This window comes from Anguilla rostrata, chromosome 11, assembly GCF_018555375.3.
Source record: "Anguilla rostrata isolate EN2019 chromosome 11, ASM1855537v3, whole genome shotgun sequence".
In the NCBI taxonomy this organism is placed as follows: Eukaryota; Metazoa; Chordata; class Actinopteri; order Anguilliformes; family Anguillidae; genus Anguilla; species Anguilla rostrata.
Genome location: NC_057943.1, coordinates 10,264,819 through 10,291,505, shown reverse-complemented (window position 1 = coordinate 10,291,505; position 26,687 = coordinate 10,264,819). Strand labels below are relative to the sequence as shown.

Below are 26,687 nucleotides of genomic sequence, written 5' to 3'. Positions count from 1 at the left end.
CTTCACTGTCAGCCATTTTAGCTGTGCAAGCTCAGCGTCTGGTATATACGGTAGGACCTGCGTCTTTTATCAGAGGTTTAACACAGCTCTCATTGTTGTTTTACTGCGTTATGGGTTGGTTTTATTAGATCTGTCAAAACATCATAGGCTGTACAACAACATGGGTTGTTCATAACACATACATTCTATCTAAACGGTCCACGAAATTAAAATCAGTCTGACTTCTCAGTTAAACCTGAACGTTCTCATAAAAAGGATCAATCACGTAAACACGCTGTGGCGAGCGGTAACACCTACAGCCGCGGCTGCATCGGGCACCAGCACAGGTGAACTTCCTCAGGTATGTGGGCTTGTTATAGATTTGCTTTGTTAAATCAGGGAGAGATCAGAGAAAGAGAAAGAGAGAATGAGAGAGAGAGAGGGAAAGAGAGAGGGGGAGGGAGGGAGAGGGGGAGGGAGGGAGAGAGAGAGATTTGCAAGCCAGGTCCTTTTATTTTCCAGTACCCACCAGTTTCCCTTCATTCAATGAGGTCTTCCGTGAATAAATAGTATTCTCCAAGGATCAGAAATCTCAAAGCTCAAACTTTTATTGAGACCTTATGACTCCCCCTAATAATGGCTCTCTGTGTGAGGGAGTGTTGATAGTCGGTGATAAGTGTCCAGACAATATATTGACTTAATGACGTCACTTCTTCTTGCCAAGTTACAGGACCATGTCTGCGCCTTGTTTACTTCAATAGGCAAACTTTTAAGTCTTTGCCACTTGGCCAGCTTTTTTGCACCAAATTAATAAATTCAAAGGCTTACCATCCAGCTGTGGAAAATGTAATTATTATTACCACTAATGATGACTAACAATGATAGTAACTTATTATTATTATTATTTTACCAAAAACAATAACATCAATTATTTGTCATGTAATCCAATAGTTCTACTTTTGCTGTATAACTACATACTGTGATTTTGCTTGTCAAAACTTAAATATTTTGTTTTCATTAGTACAGATTAATGTAAAGCTATTGTCCAAAAATAAATAGTATAATTAAAAGTTATGTTCGAAAAGCTTCAGCTTTGATTGAATTAAGAGTTCACGGAGTGCAATGTATTAAAAAAATAGAGATTTATATTCCAAATACTCTTGGAGGCGTTCAGCTCTGCACAACACCAAAGGAAGATGGACTATTCCACACACTGGGGCTGACGTGCTAGCTGTCTTGCATTCAACTGCATGCACTGATTTCCTTTCCTGTACCAGGAGAGATGTCATGTTGGATCCAGCTTCTCCCATGGTTAGGGTACACTCAGTCACTACCAAGGTCAACTCCATCAAAAGCATGGCCAGACATTAAAGAACACACTTGCACTGTAAATTGAGATCTGGTATATAAAAATGTGTTTCTTCTTATCTTAATTTTTTTTTTTTTTTTAAACAGTGGTCCAGTCGTTCGACACACTCTAGAAATTCCGGGAGAAATTAGCCTGACAGAGCGAGGCAGAGGTGCCGTTGGCGCCGTGACTGTCTTTACCTGTACAGTCAATGAATGCATAAACGACAAGAGTAGCCTACTGTATCTATCTCAGAGGGTAAAACGACGTACTCCGATCACATAATTGTGATATATTACACCGGTGTTAAGGCCGGCTAACCTGCTCACACCTACATATTCCTGTGGAAGCACGATGACATTCTATACCTGTTGAAAGGCAGTTGCAATCTAACCGCAAAGTGCATTGCATTAACGGTACCTAAAATGTTAGCTAAGGTCAACAACAAATTTTCTCTCAAAGCGAATAAAACAAAAATAACGTCGGATATTTAAGCGCAGACCAAACTAATAAAGCCTAAAATTAGTTATTGATTTTTTTTTTTTGGAGGTATACGGTTTTAGCTGTAGTTGATTTGCGGTGTGAATCCACCTATTGGCCCCAGCCGCCGCGAAATGAGTGGTGTGATCTCACAGAATTCTCCGGTCCTTACAGCCTATAAAAATCCGATATCACGTAAGCTGTACATTCAGATTCGGAAGAGTTTTTCTGATTTGTCATACTATTCGTACGCGTAATGTCGCCGAATTATATCTAGGCCAATTTAGCATACAAGAAAGGCAAAACGCACTGTGGATTGAAACTTTTGTAAGGACTCCATGGAGTTTCTCAGTAGATCGAATGTAAACGTTTAGCTCGCACAATAAAACGCTTTGTTTCAAATAAACAGTTCCCCCCCCCCTATTCAATATATGTGTATACGACACTTCTCTCAATTTTATTGATAATTAATCTGATTAAGAATGCATTTCCTTAACTTATTTATGTAATTTGGACTTCATGGTGTCACTTATAGTATGTGGTAACTCCCATGAATGTTCCCATGTAATTCATGCAGAGATTATAAAACAGGGAGGCCTGGATCAATTTCTTTCCTGCATCCAGTCTTTGTATTTCGTGCTATTCTCTGTCATGTAGTGACCTATTTGACGCACATTGCTACTTGTGTTGTCTAGTTGTCAAATATCTAACTTTTAAATGTGATTGTTTATTTAGTCGCGGAAAATTTAATCATAACAGTAAATATCGGAAATAACAATATTTTAGAATGCAAAGCATTCTTCTCCTTTAAGAACTTTTTTTTAAAAACTGCATAAAAAGCATTGGTGTTTAGAATGTGTTGGAGCGTCGAGTCACAAAATTCTACATGACAATATATTTTCATATTATAAAATTACAGAAATACGTATGAATAACATCCCGAGTAAAATATAACTTGGCACAACCTAAAATTCTGCAAACAAATGCAAACACCACACCACATGTGATCTATGTGAATGGAGACCATAAATATGTACTTAGATTACTATTATTATAGTTTATGATGATGAAATTATTATTATTATCATTATTATTACTATTATTATTATTATTAGAATTATAAATAGTAGTAGTAGTAGCAGTCGTCGACGACGTCGTCGTCGTCGTAGTAGTAGTAGTAGTAGTAGTTGCAGTGGTGGAATTGTCGTTTTTGAAGGCATTACTTTAAATCATACAAAAAAGGTTTAAGCATTATTTCAAAAAAATTTAATCGATAACATACAAAAACCATATTCGTGTTCGATCATCGCATGATTTAAAGGAAGTCATAAATACGTTTGATAATGTAACTGCAAAATCTGTCGACAGAAATATCAACATACACTGACACATGCCAATATTTTAAGTTATGCATCTGCATTCTGTTGGGTGCTGTAGGCCTGCTACAGCGCGCGCTGCAAAGTTGCTTCGAATATTTCTGTTTTACAGTTCCAAAATATGCAGCAACGAAGGAACTAACAAACGGCCACAACTGATCGGTACGAAGTTATCCATTTCGACACAACTTAGAGTAGTCCACAAGCAGTAGCCTACAGTGCCAAGATTCCCCGTGGATTTTGTTTAACCGTGTCAAACTACGCCGGTGACTGAAAAATTACCTAATTTCCACAAAACCCGTATGCCCCGTCTCGATATAATCAGTAAAACTGCATAGACCTACAAGAGGAATTAAAACTATCAAACACGAAGGTGCACAAAAACATGTAGGCTATGTATGTACGTATGTATGTATGTATGTATGTATGTGTGTGTGTGTGTGTATATGCGTGTATGTGTATGCACGTGTGCATGCATGTATGTGAATGCATGCATGTAGTTTATGAATATTAAATGTACCATTCGTGTGAGGAAAAGCATGTAAGCGGTGTGTCTTGTCTCAACAAAATATACTGCAATTAACAGAAAGTTTTAAAGTTATTTACATCGATGCTGAGGATAAACTCCAGCAGAGAGAAAGGCCTACACCATGGAATTGCACACAAATGGCCTACCATGCATGGAAAGAGGTGTAATGAGTCTTTTGAAAGCTTAATAGAATATTGCTGCTCGATTTTAATTTTGAGGCATTAACATTCTTAAGTAAATCCTTGTTGAATTTATGCATAAGTATTTTCAGGCTTGGCGCGCTAAAATTCCCACCTGTTAAAGGAAAAGAGGGTTGTGGAATTGTGCGTTTCCTTCCTAAAGCCAGGTATTTCGGGATGTGAGCCGACTACTGCCCTAGCCAAGCAAGCAGGAGAACAAGGTTAGTATGTTTATATTGTGGACATTAACACAATTGCAAATCTCTAATCACATTTACAAATTACTTGAAATATGTTGGTAAAGTGTTTGATGCTTTTGTCCACATAATGGCGTTATGAAAATAAATACGCAAATATTAACAATTCTACTATTTTCAGAAATGTATGAATTATTGTACGGTGCGTAAGTATCGTATTAGTGACACTATTTTAACACATTCCATTAAAATTCTAATAATTAACCAGATAGATACTATTTCTAGCGATCATAAATATTGGGAAGAGGCACAGTGCTAAATTAAGTACACACAGAACAAGATGAAAAATACTGTATATCCATAAACGCTACCTAAACATTGTATAATTATTTCGCACATATTATTATAAAGTTGAAGTATGTTTATACTGCAAGCTACAGAAGTTTTTCCAATTAAGATGCAGAAATGAAGACTGTAATAATACAAAAGCTTACTTACAGGCCTACGTGATATCATGTAATGTCGTAACGGTTTGATTTGTGCACGAGTTCATCCTCTAAACCAACACAAGCAGTTACATTTTGTTTTTATTTTAAGAATAGTTTTATTATTAGTAACATAAGGCTATATGAAAATGGTGTACTGACGTCCAATGTCGTGTATCAATATCAATACGACAATTTTTTTTTAAAACTCACCGGGAAAAGGTTAAAGAAATTATAATCCGGAATAGATGCATCGGGACAAAATCTAAAATTTTTGGAATAATAACAGCACATAAAAATAAGATCACTCCTAAATTGCTGTACGTGCATTAACAGTCGAAGGAAACGCTGGTACACACTGAAATAATTAATTGCTATTTCAAGAAAGGCATTGAAAGATTCAAAATACACGTGTTACATGCCAAACAGACTTTCTAAAGAAAAATTAAAAACCAAACCACCTTGAGCGAAAATAAACGGCGCAAACAACACAATTAAAAAGGAATAAACACATTTCCCATGTGAAACAGCAACCAAGTTAGCAACAGTCCAGAGAAATGTATTTTCTTGCAGCTCGAACATTATTGATTGCCATTCCCAGAAGGAGAGCCAAAACACAATTGAAACACAACGGCCCAGGAAAAAAAAGGCTTCGTTGATGCAATTTCTTGTGAGGTAAAAAAGACTGGGGGAAAAGTCCGTGAAAACATAGCCATTTTCCTTCAAATTCCCTCTCCTACATAACGTGTCCCCTTGTCGGTGTGTCTGTTTCTGAGCGCTACTCACTCTTTGGATTCCCAGCTCCCCGTTGCCATGAACAGTGCTACAGCGCCCACTATTTCAAAAGCCAGGAATATTATTTCACAAGACTTGGAACGACTCAATAAAAAAGTTACTATCCCTTTCGACAACTTTTAGCTAACTTTCGTTTAACGATTCCACGGTTTCTAACCTCAACGAGCAGAAATCGGCGAAACTACAACGTCCAGTTCTCCTGGAATTACAATATTATTTTCTCCTTATCATTTAGACGGCGAACATCAGCGTTGTTTCATCACATAAGAAACTTCTGACGCTGTGAACAAGCAAACGGAGGCAGCAACAGCGAAAGAGTGGGAATACAAGGCTCTAAAGTATTTTAGCTTTTAGATTTTTGTGAAGACAGAAAATATCGACGAGGACAAAGAAGCGTTTCTTAAGGAACTGTTAAATGAAAAGGACACGTTTGAGATCTATACGTGAGTTCGGAGTATCGAGACGCCGGGTGAAAGTGTAAGAAGGGAAAAAAGACCTACTTTTGGCCAGTTTTCTCGCCCTTGCCTTGGATCTCATGGTGTCGGCTTGTAGATTCCTCTCGTCCTCCTTGAGCCCAGAAGCAGCAACAACACTATCTTCATCTCACAAGCATTGTCAGTTTGGACACCTTCGCACATGCGCACAGGCCATTCAATCTGACACCCTCGTCAGGGCCAAAAAACTTTCCAATGTATTCATCATCATCACTTTTTGTCCTATCGTCTCCCCTTTAGATCACTTATCTCTTCCCCTCCTCCTCCTTCTCTCCGCACCATCTCAGGCTCTTTCACCCCCCACCCCACCCCCCCTCTTTCAACCTCACCCCCTCTGCTGCCCCTTTAAGAGCTATAACTCTTATTTTTCGCAAACCTGCGGAATCCGGTCTCGCGCTGGACACTGCAAGGGATGCAGGGTCAAGGTCGCATCCCTGAATTGCAAGGTGATTGTTTTCAGATCAAATACCGACATTATTCAATTACGATACAAAATAAAGAATGAACACATGACAAGAAAGGATTTTAAGGTACGGTACAATTCTGCAAGAATGCACTTTATTATTATTATTATTATTATTATTATTATTACAAATATATTTGTGTTACCTAAACTATAAACCACGTTTCCTCTGCTCCTGGTTAAATGTTATCTTTATTATTATAATCGTTATTGCCATTTTAAACATTTCCTTTATTAATGTGAAATTTTATTTATTTCCCGCAACCTCCCCCATCTTCCATGCAGTTATTCTCGACACCATTAATTTAGATCCATCAATAGGTATAAGGTCAAATGAAAAAGTGCATTTGGTTTTACGCAGATGATTTAGCACCCCGTGTACGCGGTGACTCCCGTTTCATATGTTGCCCAATGTCGCACGCTGCTGCAGTCCTCTCAACGCTCAGTACTCTCGGCTGAAAATAAGACCAGAAGTCCTGTACTCCAGCGGGTGGTTACGGTACAGGATTTGCTGTTCTTAAGAACAGAAATAAACACAAACCTTTCACATTTACAAAAACTTGATTTCTACTTCCATGTGCCAAATCACCCTTGTGCTACCTAGTGTGATCCGACTTCTTATTTACTTTAGCGGTGTAAACAATAAACAAGATAAAAGGTAGCGTCAAGGGGAAAAAAAAGATCATCTAATATGGTAAGTATGACTTTACCTTCAATCTGTTTTAATGCATATGCATGTTTCATGTGTTTTTTATATATGTATAGAATATATATACATACATATTCAAGTATAGTATATTGAACAGGATAGGGATTTGACAGGCAGCGCTTGTCGAGACAGTGTATTCTGGTGTTCCTGTGTATTCCTTGAAAAAAAAATCCATTCTAATAAAAATGCATTTGCAAAAGCAACTGAACTGCTGTTTCAAAACTGCAATACACATTTTGGTTTACGCTGTAATGTCTACGTGCCTTCTGTCGTCTTGCAGCATCTATGCAGAAGTTCTACTAAGCAAGAGACACAAATACAGCACACCTTAATTACTGACGAACTGAATTAATGACATAACTTCTAATAAGACGGAGCAGGCAGGGACGTGACGAGGAGGGTCTAGCAATTTTACAAACTGTTGAAGCCATTTGGAAATGGATACGTTTCAAAGCTGGTAAATTAACGTTTCAATGTGTTATATGCATGTCCTTTTGGCCTGTTAATATGTCAGTGCATTAACAGGATTAGCATTAAAATGGTTATTTGCTAGATTTGCTTGCAAAATAAATACAGATCCTCATTTACAAGTCTGTGTCGTCTGCTTTAACTGTCAAGAGGCATTATGAGCACTAAAAAAATAAAGCGATCAAACGCACCGTTGGCTGGTGGCTATAAAACTCAAAATGTAATATATTTAAAGTCAATTCTAAATTTTTTTTACAAATGTCTGCATTATGTGCTTCCATTTTACCCGACGCATATATGCATGGTGTGCATGCAAAAAGGACAGGGGGGTGGGATCGAATATCATGTAGCCTACATTTCTATATTATATAGACATTAGCCTATATGCGCAATTTAACGTCTGATTTTTTTTCCTTCTTCTTCTTCTGGCAAATCGCTTTAATGAAACTCTTTCATAATATATCTTTCATAAATGTTCTCATCATCTACACTTACATTGAGATACTACTGATCGGGTTAATCAATCTGATTTTGTTCATCAATAGACGTGCATTTAAAATGGCGTTATTAAATAGTTGAAGTGTGATCGTTTGCAAAATTGCAACCATGGATAATGCCGCTGCAATGTAGGTTTACCGACTGTAATAATCCACCCCGGCTGAGGTAAAGCACAACTCCCCTGGGACAGGCTGGCTCCCAAGCACCGCGATCAAGATGCAAGCTTTATCAGTTTTACTTTCTCTAGATAATTTCTCACAGCAAAAAGACATCGATAAATAAGTTACTTCTATTCTACTCGTAAGGGTGAATAATAATAATAATAATAATAATAATAATAATAATAATAATAATAGTGATATACGTCGATGATCCATATACCATTTTAGACTTGCCGCTCAGAAATATCCAAATATTTGGATATACCCAAAAAATGAATACATTTCTGAAAGCTCTGTTGTCGTTAAGGTAAACACAATGCATTACAAAATACATTGATACCTCTGATATAAAATAAACGTACATGGCTATTAGATTTGAGTTATTCGCTGAAATATATATTTTTTTGCTATAATATTTGTATTTCAGTCAAAAAAAAAACAGTCTGGCCGATTTAAGTACCTCCTATTCCATCAATGTGCGAGTAAATTCAGGCACAAACAAAATTACAGTACTCGGGTAGTACTACCTTCACAACAATGACACCTACCAAATACTGCTACCACTCTTGTTCTTAATTCGTTAGAATTGCTGATACATGCAATAATGTTTTTTTTTTTCCAAGACTTTTAAAACATAGGCAATATGCTGTTTTTACATATCTCATGCCGCATTAACAAGTAACCAAAACTGAAATAACGAATTAACGCACTGTACGGAGTGGTAGGAAAGGTAAATAAATTGTAATATTGATTCATTATTATTATGGATTATCTGATTAGTCAAGAGGACTTAGAACTTCCGCGCCCTGCATTTGTTTTTTTTGTTTTTTTATTATATTTTTTTAGAAAAAAGCACGGACTGATTATATATCAAAAAATCCAAACAATAGCACTAAATATATACATGTATATTCGTGAGATTATATCATATTTTGGGTGATAATTTCTTAACCTAATCATTATATTCTCTATATGAAGGCGCTCACAATGTTTTTACAGTAGCGACCTACATTTAATGTACAAAAAAAGTCAAAGAAGTTAAGCTGGATGAAGCAGCTGTTTTATTCTGTTGTAGCACATCAAAGTTTTCATTAACTCTCCAAAACAAAATAAAATATAGCCTAACGCATTTATTTCTCACATTGGATTGGACAAATAATTTCATACAGTGTAACACCTTTTTTTGAGAGCAATTAACAGTAATTACTCTTGTAAAGAAAAGTGTTCCTCTTCCACACTCGCTCATTGGGGAATAGTTTTCTGCGTCATTTAAACGTTTGCCTTTTACGAGCTCCTGGAAACGTGATTGTCCTGTAACCATGCATTTGGAGTATTTTCTTTCCAGATTGTTGCCATTTTCCTGTGGCTCGAGCGCAAGAAGGGAGGGGGATGTTGGCCCAGACCCCGGAAGAGAGGTGCAGTGCTAGCCAGGCCGCAGCTACATACGTTTTTTCGCATTAGCATCACCAGCTCTACTGCAGTTTATTATCTGTATTAATCAAATCAGTCGGTTTTAGAGAAAATTACAATCATTGGTCACCGGTTGATAAGCCCCGGTCAAATGTTTGTCTTTTTATTAACATGTGCTGTTCATAATACGACTTCTTATGATTATTATTAAGACCGTTTATATCACAATTAGGTGTGTTTACATCCGAATCCGTCTGATGTTACGCAATGATGTCTCATTGGTAATGACATTAAAAGAAAGCGGCTTCCCTGTTAAAATATCGATTCACTGATTTTTCCGTTCGAATATACCTTTGCTTTAATTCTTCATCTGTTTTGATTTAAGATTTTAAATTCACTAAAAGTGTACATCAAAATAAATAAGTTAATTACAGAATACCGAAGCCGAAGGACACCAAAACTTGATTTGGAACAATGCATAATTCTGGAAAGTCGCAAAGGTACCGCACACTACTAACACTAATGCAAATCCTTATACCAACATTTGGCTAACCTGTGGTCTTCCTCTACAACAAAGTGCGTTTGAGCCAATCAGTTGTTGCGGACTGTCAGAAAGATGATATATTCAAATATACGGATGGTTCTGAAATACATAGTGTTTCGGAAACATATCTGTGAATCATGTGAATTCGTTGGTATTATTAGAGAGGAGAGCGAATAGAAAATATACTTGAATTACAATTTTTACAGTTAAGCTATTTCCTTATAATCGTTCAATTCAGTGGGTGCATTACACATATAATAAAATCGGAGACAGAAATGTGGAACAGGAATTAGAAATATGACGCAGCATGAACTATACATAGGATTCGTGTGGTCTGTAGTCCATGTGGAGTTTTATCCTAACACTGTGAAACCGAAGCTTTATCCACGGTAGAAATAGGCTCGGGATTATGAGTTACGCGGAGATAACATCACATTGCATTAGATATCTGAAATAAAACCCTCCCAGCCAGGATTTTGGACATAGTATTCAAGATACATCAAAACACTGACCTATGGTGTGAATTATACGTTATTATGAGCGCAGTAAATGGTCATTCTGCCAGAGTCAATGTAACAGTAAAGTAAACAAGATTACTTCAGGGGGGTGAAAAGCTTTCCGGACATAATATGCTCTCTCGCGCGCACACACGCGCAGACAGCCCGACAGGCACGCGGGCGCGTGCAAACACACATACACGAACGCAGGTACGCAAATAGCCTGCACTTACTTCTGTTTAAAACAATGTTTTACACGCTTATGATGGTGGTAATAGAGTACAAGTTGAGGGCAGCTTTCTAGAGGTAGAAAGAAAACAGAACGTCAATGTTAATTTTTACCAATACAACAGAGCTGGAAAAAGTTGAGAAATACAAATTGCATACGAGTCAATACGGGAGCACTTGCATGTATCTGAGTAACTGCATGACAAATACGACCGACAAAAAAATAAAGGAAGCAGTCTATGTCAACGCGTCTGTGAATCAATTAGAAGATCCTCCTTCGTTATTGGCAGTATAAAATACACTGACCAGCGCTGGAACACGTTCGTTTTGGCTGATTTAGAGGAGTAGGCTACCCCTGGCGCTCGAGCGGTCCCTTTCTTTCTGCTCGGCTTAATGAAGGCACGGGAGCGGCTGCAGTGAAGTTGGCTTGGTAATTATTAGCCATTAATTGGGTTCAAGACCTTGGGCGTCTATGGGAAATGGGAAATCTGACCGCTAATCCTAGACACTTTTTTCTTCCCTCTAAACCCGCCGCCAGAGACTGATGTCAGTCCGGGCTACGGACCCTATCCTGATATGAACGATATCCCCTACGAGAGTGTGAGCAAAGACACAAGCCTATATTTCTGGACGTGTTTGCTATTGTCGATAAGACTGGTATATCTGTATACGGGTAACATTTTAGGAATTATAAGATCCATGCTGTTCGTCGTCATAACGTAGCCATGTGAAATATCTAGTATTTATAATATATTCTACCTAAATGCTGCATATTATTTTAATCAATTGATAAATGACACTCCTATTTCATTGCCAATTGAACATATGCGTTATATGATACACGGTTGTGGCGGGGGCCATTTAAGCAACTAAAATGTACACAATCCATTGTATTGTAAGGCTTCTACTGATTTAAGACAACACTTACTGAGGTCATGTTGTACACAGACAGATACACACACAAAAAAGGTTGTGTAAAAGGACTGAGATGTGCATACTAAAGGTTTCGATCCGGTCAAAATTCATCCTACAGATTGTGGATTTAGTCATGTGACACACACAACTAGCAATGGCACGTGCAGCGGGAAAATGTGTTTTATAGGCTACCGTTCAATACAGTAAGACCTTCTTTTTTTTTATTCAAAACAGCAAAATTGTGTGTAAACCACCACTTTTGTCACAATGGGCATTTTAATGACGTTTGAAGTAATCGTTTTCATTCTACCTATATGACCTCAAATCAGATCTGATAACTGGCAATTTTGTCAATCAAGGCAGGAAAAAGTCAATTTTAACTCTGTCACAGAAGGTGGCAGCAGTCTGCTGCGAAAATTAAGCGTCAATTTCAGTTATTTTTTTGCTAATTGCATGCTTATTCGAGAGACTTTCTGTTTCTTGCGCTGCGATTCTTTGACGCATTTCTGACAAGGCCCTGTAAATATACAACACACTCATTCCGGTAGGACTTGGCCATCTGAAACACAGCTTGTCTCGTCCAGTACAGCCCAACAAAGTAAGTAGAGAAACCACAGCAAAGCGGTGAACTGAAAGCTGATATTCTATTAATGCACCATTTGGGTTTCACTTAAGCAATCAGTTTGTCAAAACCCGCATTTATTATACTTATTTACCGGCCAACAGATGCCCTTCCAAAACCATTATAGTCAAAGCGATGAACGGAAAACCAACACATTTGATGTGAATTACGTCCAGTGTATGGTTGTCTGCCTAAGCTATATCAATTTAGATTATACATCGACTGAAAATAATAATCAAAACAGTCAATGTACAGTTACTATTAAGATGTCAACAGCTAATTATAACAATCTTGCATAAATTATCAAATCAAATTTTGCCTGGAATAAAACAGTTAACATATTTAAAAATCACATTTAGAAAGGTATAGAACTATTTTAATAAATCCTTAATCGAATATTAGGCTACTGTTATGATGATTACTATTATTATTTATCACAATAATATAATTACTTCCATCCCTACTATACTACTACAGAAAATAATAATAATAATAATAATAATAATAATAATAATAATAATAATAATAATAATAATAAAGCGGTTCACTGGTCCACCTCCCTGAGGTCGCACAGCCTCACTTGAATGGCCTCGAGATCATTAATTCGATAGCGCGCGAAAACAACAGAGCAGAGCCGCAGCACAGCCTGCAATAAAAATGCACAACCTAAGAGCGCCCGAGGCAAGGAAAGAAAATTACCCCAAAGTAGAAATGACCTTAATATGATGTAATCAATCAAGTTGTCTACTGGGACACAGAGAATCATAATCTTAATCTTAAAAAAATTGTAATTTTAATATTTTACCCTGAAACAATTTTTACGGAGTAGAGATGCCGCATTTGACCATTTCATTTACAACGGCAAGTCTTACACGATTGTAAGACAATGATTAGTACTGTCACAGATGCCAACACAGCTATTACTACTTTTTTTTATAATTCTAGTCACTTTATTATTAATAATAATAATAATAATAATAATAACGTATTTCATAAGAATATGTATGTCCAGTATATATTAATTCGTTGACAATAATTACGGTAATATATACGGATGTATATAGATGAATATACTGACAGTAATTCACCAGGCTGAGACCTTGGTATTCCTTGCGTATGAAAATGTCTGGAGAGAAAAAAAAAAAAAAAAAAATCTGAAGCTGCGAATTAAGAGACGAAATAAAGAACTGAACGCACCACGTTTCAATTTCTGCTATCACAAAAATACAAGGTTTTATTACACAGCCTACAATATGGGTCATTATAGTGCGCATAAAAGTGTCATGTCTTACAGGTGCAGAACACGCATAGGCTACTCACGATGTTGCAAGTGCTGTGGGATCTTGTGGCAAATCACCGACAGAGTAGGCGTTATGAAATTACTTGTCTAAATTCCGTGCAAAAATATTGCCTTTAAAATTTACACGTTTAATGTGGCTAGATTCCTTCTTTTGCAGTCAATGAAAAAAAAAAATGTCGCGTATGGTCTCCCTAATAGTATAAATAGTCTCTAATACAGTATTCCAGCACTGTAGCGGGTTCTCCGTTTCTCATTAAACACACATTGAATTGTGTGTTCAAGTCAATGTTTCGATTTTAAAGCGCTTACTTCAACAGAGAACATATATACACAGCTATTACGGTGTAACTTAATTCTACAAAGGGGGTGGGGGGTTAAAAATACGTTTATTGGAGAAAAAAACACGTACAGTGGAAAATGTACAGGATGGGCAACAGAACAGTCGGATTTTGTTTATATAGCCCGTTACAGCCGAGCGTTAAAAACAATATAGAAAGACACACTCCGCAAGAACGTTAACATTCAACGACTGATGACAGGTGCGTTTTGGAGAAATAGATTAACTTTCTCGACACTGAAATAGTCTAAATTCAAATTTATCAGGTAAACCTGAATTTAAATTGAGTTGCGTTGGCGAAATTAGCAGAATATCCTTTTTTTTTTCCTGTCGAAAGAAAGGTCTTTAGGCATGGCATAAATAAAAAAAATCCAGATGAAGTTTTAGCATAACATTCAGCTGCTGTGGATTGTGACAGGTAAGACATGTCAGGTAAGTTCTGACACTGATACAGGAAAAATATCTGATCTGTCTCCCCAATAACGTTTTCACCCAAGCAGGTTAAATAATTTAGTATTGTACCGTTTATGTTTTGTTTTTTCATTAAAATTCAGTTTTGGAATAGTGGTCACTTGGAATTAATAGACCTGAACACCATCTAATTAAAACATAATTAAGCATTATATAATCCTTAAATTATTTCGCACATTTCACGGGCTGGTTGCATACATGAAACAGGCAAGGCTGTATTTCAGAAAACATGATTATGTACAAGACAAGCCAGTACTTTCTGTTGATATGCAGTTTGCATGGTGTGTATGTAATGGGAACACGTTTGGAAAGAGGTGATGAGGGGAGGTGACCCGCTTACAACCAAGTGCACAAAGTTGCATTTTATTTTGCTCAAACGTGCACAGGACATATGGTGTAAATAAGGGAGAGGAAGAGGTAAGAGCAACATGTTTTCAACATAATCAAGTCTGATTTCTGAGGGGAAGCCAATGCTGCCTTAACTCTGATTGTATTTTTATCTCAGCTATTCATTTATCCTAGTTGTCATATGACAGATCCTATATCAGTCATACTGAAAAAACCCACTCCATATATATATATATATATATATATATATGGATAGATGGCCTGTGACAATGAACATTGCCACCAGAGTAATTAATAAACTAATGAATGTTTTTACCGAACAACGTAACCAAACAAAAATTCCCATTCAAAACTAGACATAAGAAGAAACTGTTTGCATGTGAATGCACTCTTCAGACATAACAAATGTAACATCCACCTTGCACGTGGTACTCAGGTGAGGTATTTTACACGTATTCCTGACAGAGACGCACATTTTTGGTAGGCTCTGATGTGTTTCCATAGCAAAGGCGAACTGCAGACATCGTACGGGTTAAGACAGTTGGAATGCCATGGCATGGATGAGTGTAATAAGCCAGGTAAAGGTGGATGAGCAAAGCGGGTGTGGTTACAGTTAACAGAGCTGGCAAATTATGGCAAACTACGGATAAAAAGAATAGTAGGACTGGTAAAGGCTAACAAAGCAGGCCAGTATGTGAGGGTTAATACACTTGGCAGACAAACACACTGGTGAATAGGCAAAGCAAGTTTAAAGGACAGGAATGGCACCCTTACGGTTAACTGGGCGAACTTGGTATGGCTGTAGTTAACAGCATACAAGGACAAGGACTTTCCAAAGGACCTGAACTGGATGAAAAACCATTTGCTCAAAATAGTGAGATGGCAAATCAAAAATATCTACACAGTAACATACCCAGTGTTAATTCAACTCTAACAGAGTACAGACAAGTCCAACTGGGACCATATGTCCCGAACATTTTACGGTGTAGAATTTGGTTCCTGTTTCAAAATTACTTTTTAAAATTTGTGCTCAAATAAAAAGGCTGACGCCTTTGTTTACAAACTCAGTGCGCTATGGGGCTGCTGGCTCTCTGGTTCCAAAGTCTGCCTTTTAGAAAGCGCGTTGGCTGATCTTGGCATCCAGAGAAGTACCTTGGCAAAAGGGACGCATCCCTTTTAATGCTTGTTCATTTGCAGTCATGTATTTCCCATTCAACTGAATGCCTTTGTTTCAGAACAAAGCATGCTTTTTTTCTTCTTGGAACTACTCCCGTGATTGTTAAGTTATTGTAACATTCTGGGGGGAATGAGGGAGGTTAGAAATGTCTGGAGTTGAAGTTTACCGTTTATTAGCAAGTGATCAGAAGCTACAGTGCTGGCTGGTCCCAACTGACTAGCACTCTTTGCTAGAGAGTTCTTTTTTTCATCTCATTACATCCATATGTGCAACTCAGCTGCCGCCAACATGTAAGCATTACTCTGTGTTGTCCGAAAGGTTTTCATTTTTGTACATTGTAAGAGACTACTACGCTGCAATTCCATAAAATTAGTATTATGGCAATAAAATTATCCTGTATAGTTTGTCTTGCACTGGACAGCAAACAGTGCAATAAAATCCAAAATAGGCCTACATTAGCAAACAGATCTTTGTATTTAACACCAACAGGTCCACATAGGTCAAAACTGCTGTGTTATTACAGTTTGATTTGTTAACTGATCTCAGATATTACTCAGATTATTTTTCTGGACATTAATTCTGATATGAAACGCTGAAGGAATACTCTGTTTAACCTAAATAGCTCAATAAACATTTACTTGTAAGCTAGCAAACCATTGGTTTAAGCTAATTTTCTTCAAAGGCTTTAGGATACAAACACGTTTTATTTTTTAGAGTGTGTATAAGATGTTTTTCGCTTTTTGTCCACCTTTGCAATTATGTGGCTTCATGGCCGATGAAACAGGTCGTTTCCACACCTACTTCGCATGCAAATCTTGGCTTCATATTTATGCAAATTCTGCCTAATTCTTTTTTATTCTGCCGAACGCTTGTGCGTTTGCAATACGATACATTATAGCACCATTACGTTAAACATGCCGCTAAACATTTTGGACAGCGCATCGCCAATGGTACCGTCTCCGTCTTTCACGAACGCATCCACCATCGGATTTCTCTTGGTTGCAGAGTGGATCGATGCAGATTGCTTTCTCACCAGCTGGGAAGCAGACCACAGTTCATTTGCGACCAATCTGAGACCACTGTGTACAAAAAATTTTTTTGGTGAACTCCCAGGTTTTGAAAAAAAACTTTGTAATCTCCCAAATGAATCGAATTTAGAGGACGAACTCGGATTTGGGGGGGGGGGAGGGGGAAGAAAAAAAAACTGTGAACAACCCAACAGTGAAAGCGACTGTAGGCAGTTCATTCCATCAAATGAATGAATTGAGAGGGAAACCGGGTTTTGGGGGTGAAAAAACACCTTACAAACGAACCAAGTGTGAAAGCCACCTTAGGTGTATTTTTTTTCAAAAACGGAGTAGGCCTACTTTTGCCTTCTTACATTTGATAGATTTAAAGGCTTTTTTCCCGAACCCAACAGCGCACCCAAAAAAATAAAAACTGTACCGGAGTGCATTTGTACAAAGAAACAGACGAAGGCTAATGACAAACGCACACTGGTTCTGACTCCTGGGAATGCAATTGATGTGAAAATGACCACTGCCTCAGCGCCGAGGCTGCTCGACTGCTGTTCATCATTCTAAACCAGGGATCAGAATGCATGTTAAGCTTCCCGCTAAATATGTTTCTGAGTAGATGGCAGGTGGGACAGACCATAATTACAATAATTGTACACTGCAAATTGACCAGTTTTAACCCCCGACAAGTACAGTTCACTAATGACTATTACATAGAAATAAGGACCTTATTAAGTGACAACTAAGTCGATGGGTTCTACTTGCTCAAGACTAACTAGACAAATAAGTATAAAAAAAGGCCACCTAGGTATTTCATAAAGCAGGCCTAATTTGTCAATAATTTTCAGCATTGTATATTTTACTATTTTTATTAATATAATATAAATCATAAATTATAAATAATATTGTACTGAGCTAGATTTTAATTTTCAAATATCTGAAAAAATATTCTGCCTTGAATAATGATTTATCAGCCACAATCAAAAAGTGTCACAAATGTTCACAACTCAGTAATAACCCTTCCAAAAATACTATTGGCAACGGAGATGGCATCTGATATTGGATGTGTAAAATCTGTGTCCCTGAGATGAGAACAGGTTTTTTGTCTCAACTATGGCCCTTTAATTATTCTTTGCCTCCTAAACCATCTTCCTCACCATGCCTGGAGACAAGATGCATTTTTATCTTTAGCTTAAAGATTTATCTTTAGTTATTTGTAACGACTGCCTGACTTGTGAGGGTCAGCACTTTCCCCATGGCTAAGGGTGACACTTTTTGGGTTACACACCATTGGAAGCAATTTATTATTGTTGTAATTCATTTAATAGTATTATTAGGGATGTGAATCAATGTGACTAATATCTTTTTGGAAACAAAAATGTTACTCGTTAAACAAAATGTTTTTTTTTTCCTTTCCAATTCTATTAGTGTAATGTTCTATTTTCTGAGCATACAATATAGCTAATTCCCAGCAGGTTTTATTTTATAAAGCCTTCTTTACTTATCTTTCTCAAGGTTGCGATTAATTATGGAGGGTACTGCACATTCAATGCACTCCTAAAAGTGAATGAGCTTTCACACCACTGACTCTCAAATGCGAGAAATTCTACAGGTTAAAGTTGGCCACATTAAAGGCTTTACATGGCAATGGCTGCTGGGAGAAAAAAAAAAAAAAAACACAATTGGCTGTCCACAAACGCTCTGATTCTGTCAACCACTGGGCTTGACACATCAGTGTAAGCTGGAAAAAGAGTTCAGTGCACGCACTGCAGAGTGCTGAGTGTACGCATGCACCAGGGTCTGACACGGCAGACAGCCCTGCAGCGTACCACAGGGACTGAGGCTGCGGCTCGCCTCTCTGGAAATATCTCAGGCTCCCCAGCCCCTCCTTAAACGCAAACACACACACATGCGTACACACACACACACACACACACACACACACACACACACACACACACACACACACACACATGCGTACACACACACACACACACACACACACCACACATGCGTACACACACACACACACACACACACACACACACACACACACACACACACACACACACACACACACACACACACACACACATGCGTACACACACACACACACACACACACACACACACACACACACACACACACACACACACACACACACAGAGTCACATGCAAACACACACACACACACACACACACACACACACACATGCAAACACACACACACACACACACACACACACACACACACACACACACACACACACACACACACACACACACACACACAGAGTCACATGCAAACACACACACACACACAGAGTCACATGCAAACACACACACACACACACACAACAGACACACACAGAGTCACATGCAAACACACACACACACACACACACACAGTCACATGCAAACACACACACACACACACACACATAGTCACATTCAAACACACACACACACACACAAACACACACAGTCACATGCAAACACACACACACACACACACACACACACACACACACACATACACATACACATACACATACACACAGACACAGAGTCACATGCAAACACACACACACACACACACACAGTCACATGCAAACACACACACACACACACACACAGTCACATGCAAACACACACACACACACACATACAGAGTCACATGCAAACACACACACACAGAGACACACACACACACAATGCAACATATTATCTCATTCCTAACGTAACATGATAACATGGGCTGGAATGTACCATAAACTTTGTGAGCTCAATACCCAGCTGGGGTGGTACTGTTGTTCTCTTGAGTAAGGTACTTAACATGAATCGCTTCAGTTAAATATCTGGCTGAATAAATGGACTGTATGTAAAAAATGCAATTTGTATAAGAGAAATCACTAAATACTGAAACATAAATACGATAAGAATATTAATTTATGTTTAGATATTGTCGCAATATTTGTCCAGAAGCTTATTTTAATGTATCTGAAGGGGCTGTGATTTAGGTAGTGCATTGAATGATAGGTAATTGAGTCTTGGTGTGATCTAGTAGTGAGCAATTGAAAGTTTAATGGGGACTTTGATACAGCCTGGTTGCACAAAATGCTCAGTTATGAACATATTAGTGTAGTTTGCTATTGAGGGCAACCTAAGGAGGTTCATTCATTCATTCTGGGCTACAGTAATCAAACTGAGTAAGCAAACTCTGGCTGCACATTCAACATGAACTTGAAGCACAATGGTCATGACAACGCAAAGCTCAGCCCGACTGATATCTACTGGGAAATACTGTTGCTACACCTTGTCTAACTTACAGTACGTTAAAAATGTATGTTTACTCATTAAAATAATTTTATAGAGCTTATGTACTTTTTGTTTTACACTAATATTATTATTATTATTATTATTATACGAATGTTTCTTAAGGATTTTAAGCAGCACCATTTTTCTTTCAAGCCCATTTCTTAAACCGCCCATGCCATCCTGCAGCCACAGGTCTTCCTGCAGCACTGCTTCATGCTAGTACACTGGATAACAGGAAGCGACGAGACAACATTGTGACACGCACCATCACCTAGCAACAAGGGCACACCTTTCGCCTGGCAAAGACTTTCAGAAGGAACAGTGGTTTACTTATCAAAGAAGCTCCGTGACTCCTAAGGCTCTATAAACCCCATATTGTGGTCAAACCACAAAAGGCTGGGCTTCTGCCCTCTCACCCCTGTGTGGTGCCTGTGGTTGAGCTTGCCTGTGGCGATTGTTGGAATAGGGCACAACTTTAAGGGGGGGTGGTTCCAAATGCTGCAAGTTCTACAGAAAACACTCAACCGAACATGAAACTTTTAGGCAGCAAGACACCCAAGATAGGCACCTTTCCTTCAACAAGAAACTCCACTTGTAAGCAGCAGTCCTAGGATGGCAGAAAGTAATAATTTACAAATACATTTTTTTATTAAAGCTTTGAGTTGAGAATTATCACAGCACATCAAAGTCTTCAGGGTCATGTCCTGTGAAGTGTCAGTGTAATGTCACTCACCAGTGATGCTTGTGACTGGTAGGGTGAGGGTAACTACCTGCTGTATCCTCTGTGGAGTCACAGCCCACCCAGAGCTTTAATCTGCAGTTTTTCAATACTGATGGTGCCTTTATGTACTTATCACATTCATATCATTTACTTCATTCATTCTTCTTGTGCTCCAACAGCGCACTCAATGCTGCATCTGCAAGTGCATTTCCACAAATGTTTAGGAAGAACTGCTGGCTATCGATGCCACGCCTAGTCTTGGTACCGTGACCGTCACAGATACAGAGAATTCAGTTTATGAACAGGTCACATCCTAAGATAACAGCTGTCACTAGGTCAAGGGCCAAAGAAACAGTCACATGAAGGCAATATGACCTGTTTCCTTAACTTGCCAGTGGATTTCAAATGTGATTTCTAAATCATTCTTAATAATGATTCCCAACCAATAATCTGTATTACATTCTGTCAGCGCCAGTAGATGGTCTGATATAGTTCCGTGTTCATAAATTTCCAGAAATAACTTTTAATGAGCTAGCAGTTCTGAATATGTAGCTTGCACATGTGAATATGTAGCTTGGATATGTAGCCCCCTGGACATTGTCCTCTGTCAAACCCACAATACTAGCATATCTCATAATCACATCATATTTGTACAAAATAAGAGTTAGATGAAAATACATGTTCATTTAATTGATAGTTTATATTAATTAATAAGTTTAAGCTTTCTTACAATGTTGATGATCCTTCTGCCAAAATGTCTGCTGCCATATTGTAAGGTACAGGTCTGAACAAACTGAGTGTTGAGGAGAGTGAAAATACATATCCCTGGCATAAAAATCAACAATAAATAAACCAACCACATAATAACTTTTATTGAGTGTCAAATTATCCTGAGAAAACGGTTGGCTGTCAGAGACCCAAAATGGCAGTTTTTTTCCTTAAGTTTATTCTAACAGCTTAAGCTGAAATGTGGGTATTGGCAGGATAACCACAAGATAAATGCACCTGCACAATTAATTTTATGAGTGCACTTTCTTAATTAGCATCACATCAGTCAACTAGCCACTAGCTAAATGCGATTTTGAAAATGCAGTTCAAATTCTCAGCTCATCAACTGTGTTTATTGGAAAATTGATTCCTAAGACACCTGCTTGTTTATTCATTGATTATATATACAATTCATTGATATTGCTATATATAAACTTTTAATGATTACCAAAAAATGACAGTGTAGCCATTGTAGCAGATCAACATCGATTATATCTGGGCTGAATCTGACTTTAGACTCTGGCAGCTATTCCCACCTGTTTGCACCTAAAAATCTATCGGCTTCTATCGCTACAGTAAAATTCTCTCTGGACAGTGATGTTTGCACTCCAGAGCCATGGGATACATCACTGCTCTGTGTGTTGCAAAACAGGCATTACAGGGACATGCAAAACAGGCATTACAGGGACATGAAAATGTGCTAATCTATACTTAGCAAAAAAAGGAAAAACTGTTTCTTGCTTCCTTTATAGTTGTTCTACTGCAACTGGACTGCTTATTCCAATTGTATATTTGTGAATGGTGTGATATCAATCCAATATTTACTCTCAGCAAAATAACTCTGAATTACATTGGATTTCTGTCAAATTCAGTTCAAAGTGTGGACCAACTATATTGAGATCACCACCCCAGTTTCGTAATTAATCTCTTTTTTTAAGAAGTATTATTCAATTCAATCAATTCTATTTTGTGTAGTTCTGTTCACTCCAAAGTGTCCAGGGACACTGAACAGGTAAAATCAATGGTCAAAATACAAAGCAAGGCACAGTTTAGTCAATCATGAACAGATTACAGTTCACAAAAGCACAAACAAAAATAAATGTTTTCAGTTGGTTTTCAAAAGGTAGCTAAAGAGTCATCATTTCAGCATTTCTTACCTCAGCTGGAAAAGATCCAGAATTACAGAATTATTATTATTATTAGTAGTAGTAGTAGCTGATTAATGAGATCTAAAATTGAAAAACCAGACAATTTGTATGAATTCGAATGAAAGTGGTTTTTATCAGTTTTCGGTTATTACTAAAAAATCACATCATAACAGTTCTCTTTTGTGCAACCCTGCGCACCCATACTTCAACTAAAGGGCTTAACAACATAACAATTACCAGTTATTATAATAAAGTGGGGAAATGTACCGTAGATTGGAATAGGTTTCCACCTAAGCTCTACATGGAGATCTCCGCAATGCTTTGGACAGTGCTGCATATTTCTATCAGGTAGGTGGGAAGGAAGGAGAAGAGTGCACAGCAGCCAAAGCCACATACACCCAAAAGGAAGAAGCTGCATGTGGAGTATAACAACATAACTGCACAAAACGCCCGAGCTTCCTAAACGTGCATTACGTCTACAGCACAACTGTTACAAGTTTTTAAGGGTGATTTGTGCAAGTAGCAAACAAGGCATTACTGCTAAGCTAAAATGCATTAGGTTGCCAGAAACTGGCCTCCAAACCAACAACAGCTTTTGTTTGGGAAGAAGTCCAAACTGTTCTGGAGCTGTTTTGTATTTACACATAAATGGAGGCAATTTCAGAAATTCAAACAGCTTGAAAGACATTATTACCAACTTATATTTAAATAAAAACAAACAGCACCTATCTGTCTTTTTGTTCAGTTTGAAAAGCCTGAACAAAGTATGACACCGAATTAAAATTTCGTAATGACGGAAAGCAGTGCTAAAACTTTTTTTTTTTTAAACACACAAAAAGAAACCACACTAAAATGCATGGACAAACAACACAGCCAACTGGGGCCCAAGCTGAAATGTGTTTATTTTAATCTCAGAGACTATTTATTTATGTACTTTTTTATGGGATTCATTCACTCATTCATTTGCCTGTACATCTGCAGCAGTGTAGATTCTGACAGAATGATTGATACAGCTGTGTGTGAAGGCGGACCGTGAGGTTTCTCTACCTGGTGGACGCATCAAACAGAATGGAGTTCTGAGAGTGACGAGCACTTCCTTTAAAGTCTGGCTCCTACGTAAATGCAGTGGTCCAGCCCCCGCGTTTCGACGAAGGAAATCGGACGTTTCGCCACTTTGGTGGGACAGGAGTCATCAATTTAGTTGTTTCGTACTGTCATAAATAACCACCCCCACCCCCCTCCAAAAAATAAAATAAAATAATAAAATAAAAACACATTGGCTTATAACTAAATGTTTCTCATTGTGTATGCTGGCTTCTTGTGTAAATCTCAAGATAGTTTTACAGCTGTTCAGTTATTTTAGGATGAACTGGTTTACTGGAGATGAGTTAAGTCTAATAAATACAAAAAAAAAACTGTTTCTTATGGGTATTTATGTTTATTAGTGCCACAAACAGTTTTGGTTAGTATTCAATTGAACAAATTTAATGGACAGTGGGATAGGTTAGGCAGAATTATGGGGTATCAGTAGACCCCCAAGACTGGGAACAGCTGCATAATGACAATTTACAGAGAAAGCCTACTACTAATGATTAAAGTACAGAGGACAGGAAAGGAAACTCCAAAAAAAATTCTGATATAGAGTACTTAAAACTTTTGGAGAGTCTACCACATTGGAGATGGTATTTTATAATTACACAATATTTTAATTCAGTAAGTATTTTAAATCCACACCATTTACTAAAATAGTCCTAGCCAGGAATCTTAAATCATTATTACGATTTTTGTTAATTACTTGTGCGGTGCTTAGCTGTCAAGGAAAGGAGGCTAAAATTAGGAACACAAAGACTATGGCTATTATGAACAGGATAAACCCACACAGAGAAGCCAACACGGAGCAAACCAACAGTCACGTGAATCTCCTGGCTAGAGAACCTGAGAACCAGTTCCCCATTTTAGAGACATGTTTTCTTGGATAGTTAATGTCTGCTGTTATTTATCATCGTTCAGTGGCCTGGATCCTGCCACGAGACGTATGCTCCTTCTGGGAGTCCAGACTACCACGAACGGGTGAAAGTGTGTATGAAGACTGCCCTCCTGTGTTTATGATACACACTGATCCTACTCGCACCGGCCGCACAAAACTTCTTCCTCTTCTTCTCCTTCATCGTTGTCTTTGCCTTCATTTTCTTTGTCGTCGTCTTCATTATTATTCCCAAATGTAAACAAGGTCATATTTACTGAAGCTTTTGAGGTTAACTGCTCGGCTCAAAGGTATAACAGCAATGCCCCATCAGGGGAATCGGAAACTTGCAACCCCCCCTGTCCCCCCATCTCTCCACCCCCCCCCCCCCCCCTTGCTACCAGCCCAAAGATTCCTAAATGGCCACTCCACGCCATCTTATTATTTTTACTTCTCTCAGGATTCTCAGGGCGCTGGAGTCTGGACCGGGAGCCAGGAATGAGGTCCCCACGTGGACCAGAAGACACGCGAGGGGAGACCGTGGAAAACAATGGGATCTGTGATTGAGCGCTGGTTTAATGAACTGCCATACATGCAGCTCTGGACATTAACAGGTTGTCATCTTTGCCTTCCCAGGGAGCGCGCTCGAAATCCCAGAGCATGCTTAACAATTCCATTACCGCTAAGAACACCCACAGTATCTTTTGAAGCTGGCGTATTAGGGCTTTATTGACATGCGCTCAAAATTGTTACCACTTGGCCCTCCTCTCTTCTGCAATCCACAGTTGAGAATAATAAACCCATTCTCTGCCGCTAACTCGTAGCTTGGGGCATGCATTTTAAAGCTTTCATAGTTTGTTGAAACAAAGAAGGTCCAGCGCCCCCCCCACACCCCACTCCCTCCCACCCGACCTCTGGAAGTTCTGCCTATTTGCCTGTCTGTTTATTAAACAACGTTATTACATGTAAGTGTTTTTCTTTGGGTATCTCAAGATTTCCATCAGCAAGAATATTTTTTTGTAATACTTTAGATTGCTTGCTGTCCCACAAACAGTAGGCAAAATTACTCAAAGCAAGAGGAACCATACACAGTAATGTATTTTTAAACTAAACGATTTTACAACACATTTGGTGTATGTGTGTGTGTGTGTCAGGCAGTAAAATACTGCATATAGCAATAGAAGACATTTAGTCTAACACAACCACTTCTTCCTTCACAGCTGTAATTGATACAGTATATTAAATATTGCTCTTCAAATGGTCTTGACTTTCCTTTATAATACATTACGTATGCTACCTAACTAGAGGATATTCTGGAGGATGATTTAGGAGCAACAAGGCATCAGTCTATACTCATGAAAAATATAAAATAATAGTTCAGCCAGAAATTTACATCTCACGACCACGGTCCAAGCCCGAGTCTTGACCCTGATTTTTTTTGACAGACAGTCTGAAAACGATACTTGCAGGACATTACATAACCTTAAAGTTCTAGTAAAGAGCTTGCATTCCAGCATTCTTCTGAGTAAGAGTGCCTGACACAATCATAATTTAAGACGCAGCTACGAGGCAGATTATTTCTTTTACTACTATACTCAGGTAGGAACAGGTCAGGGAGGAAATCTTGCCACACTGTTAACTAAAGGGGGTAAACCTATACGGTCCACATTGTCATTAACATGGAGCCAGGACAGTTCTGCAGAGATCACGGGTATTGAAAAAAGAAACGCTCCCAGAAACGAT

At 38.2% G+C, this 26,687-nt stretch overlaps 1 protein-coding gene and 1 long non-coding RNA gene across 3 annotated transcripts in view; one reads left to right on the top strand and one right to left on the bottom strand.

Moving 5' to 3' along the window:
- Window positions 1-26,687, bottom strand: part of prdm16 (PR domain containing 16) — a 297,762-nt gene that overhangs the window by 204,761 nt on the left and 66,314 nt on the right. Inside the window, exon 1 of one of the 2 annotated variants that reach the window (XM_064297807.1) lies at window positions 5,869-6,053. The exons of the other annotated variant lie outside the window; for it this stretch is intronic. Within the exon in view, the coding sequence (XP_064153877.1) occupies window positions 5,869-5,905 (37 nt within the window). The 5' untranslated portion in view covers window positions 5,906-6,053. Of the gene's footprint in view, window positions 1-5,868; window positions 6,054-26,687 lie in introns of those variants that run through there. 2 annotated transcript variants of the gene reach the window in all.
- Window positions 6,163-26,202, top strand: LOC135233880 (uncharacterized). Its single transcript, XR_010323985.1, has 2 exons — window positions 6,163-7,019; window positions 25,405-26,202. It is a non-coding gene; the product is annotated as an uncharacterized LOC135233880 (long non-coding RNA).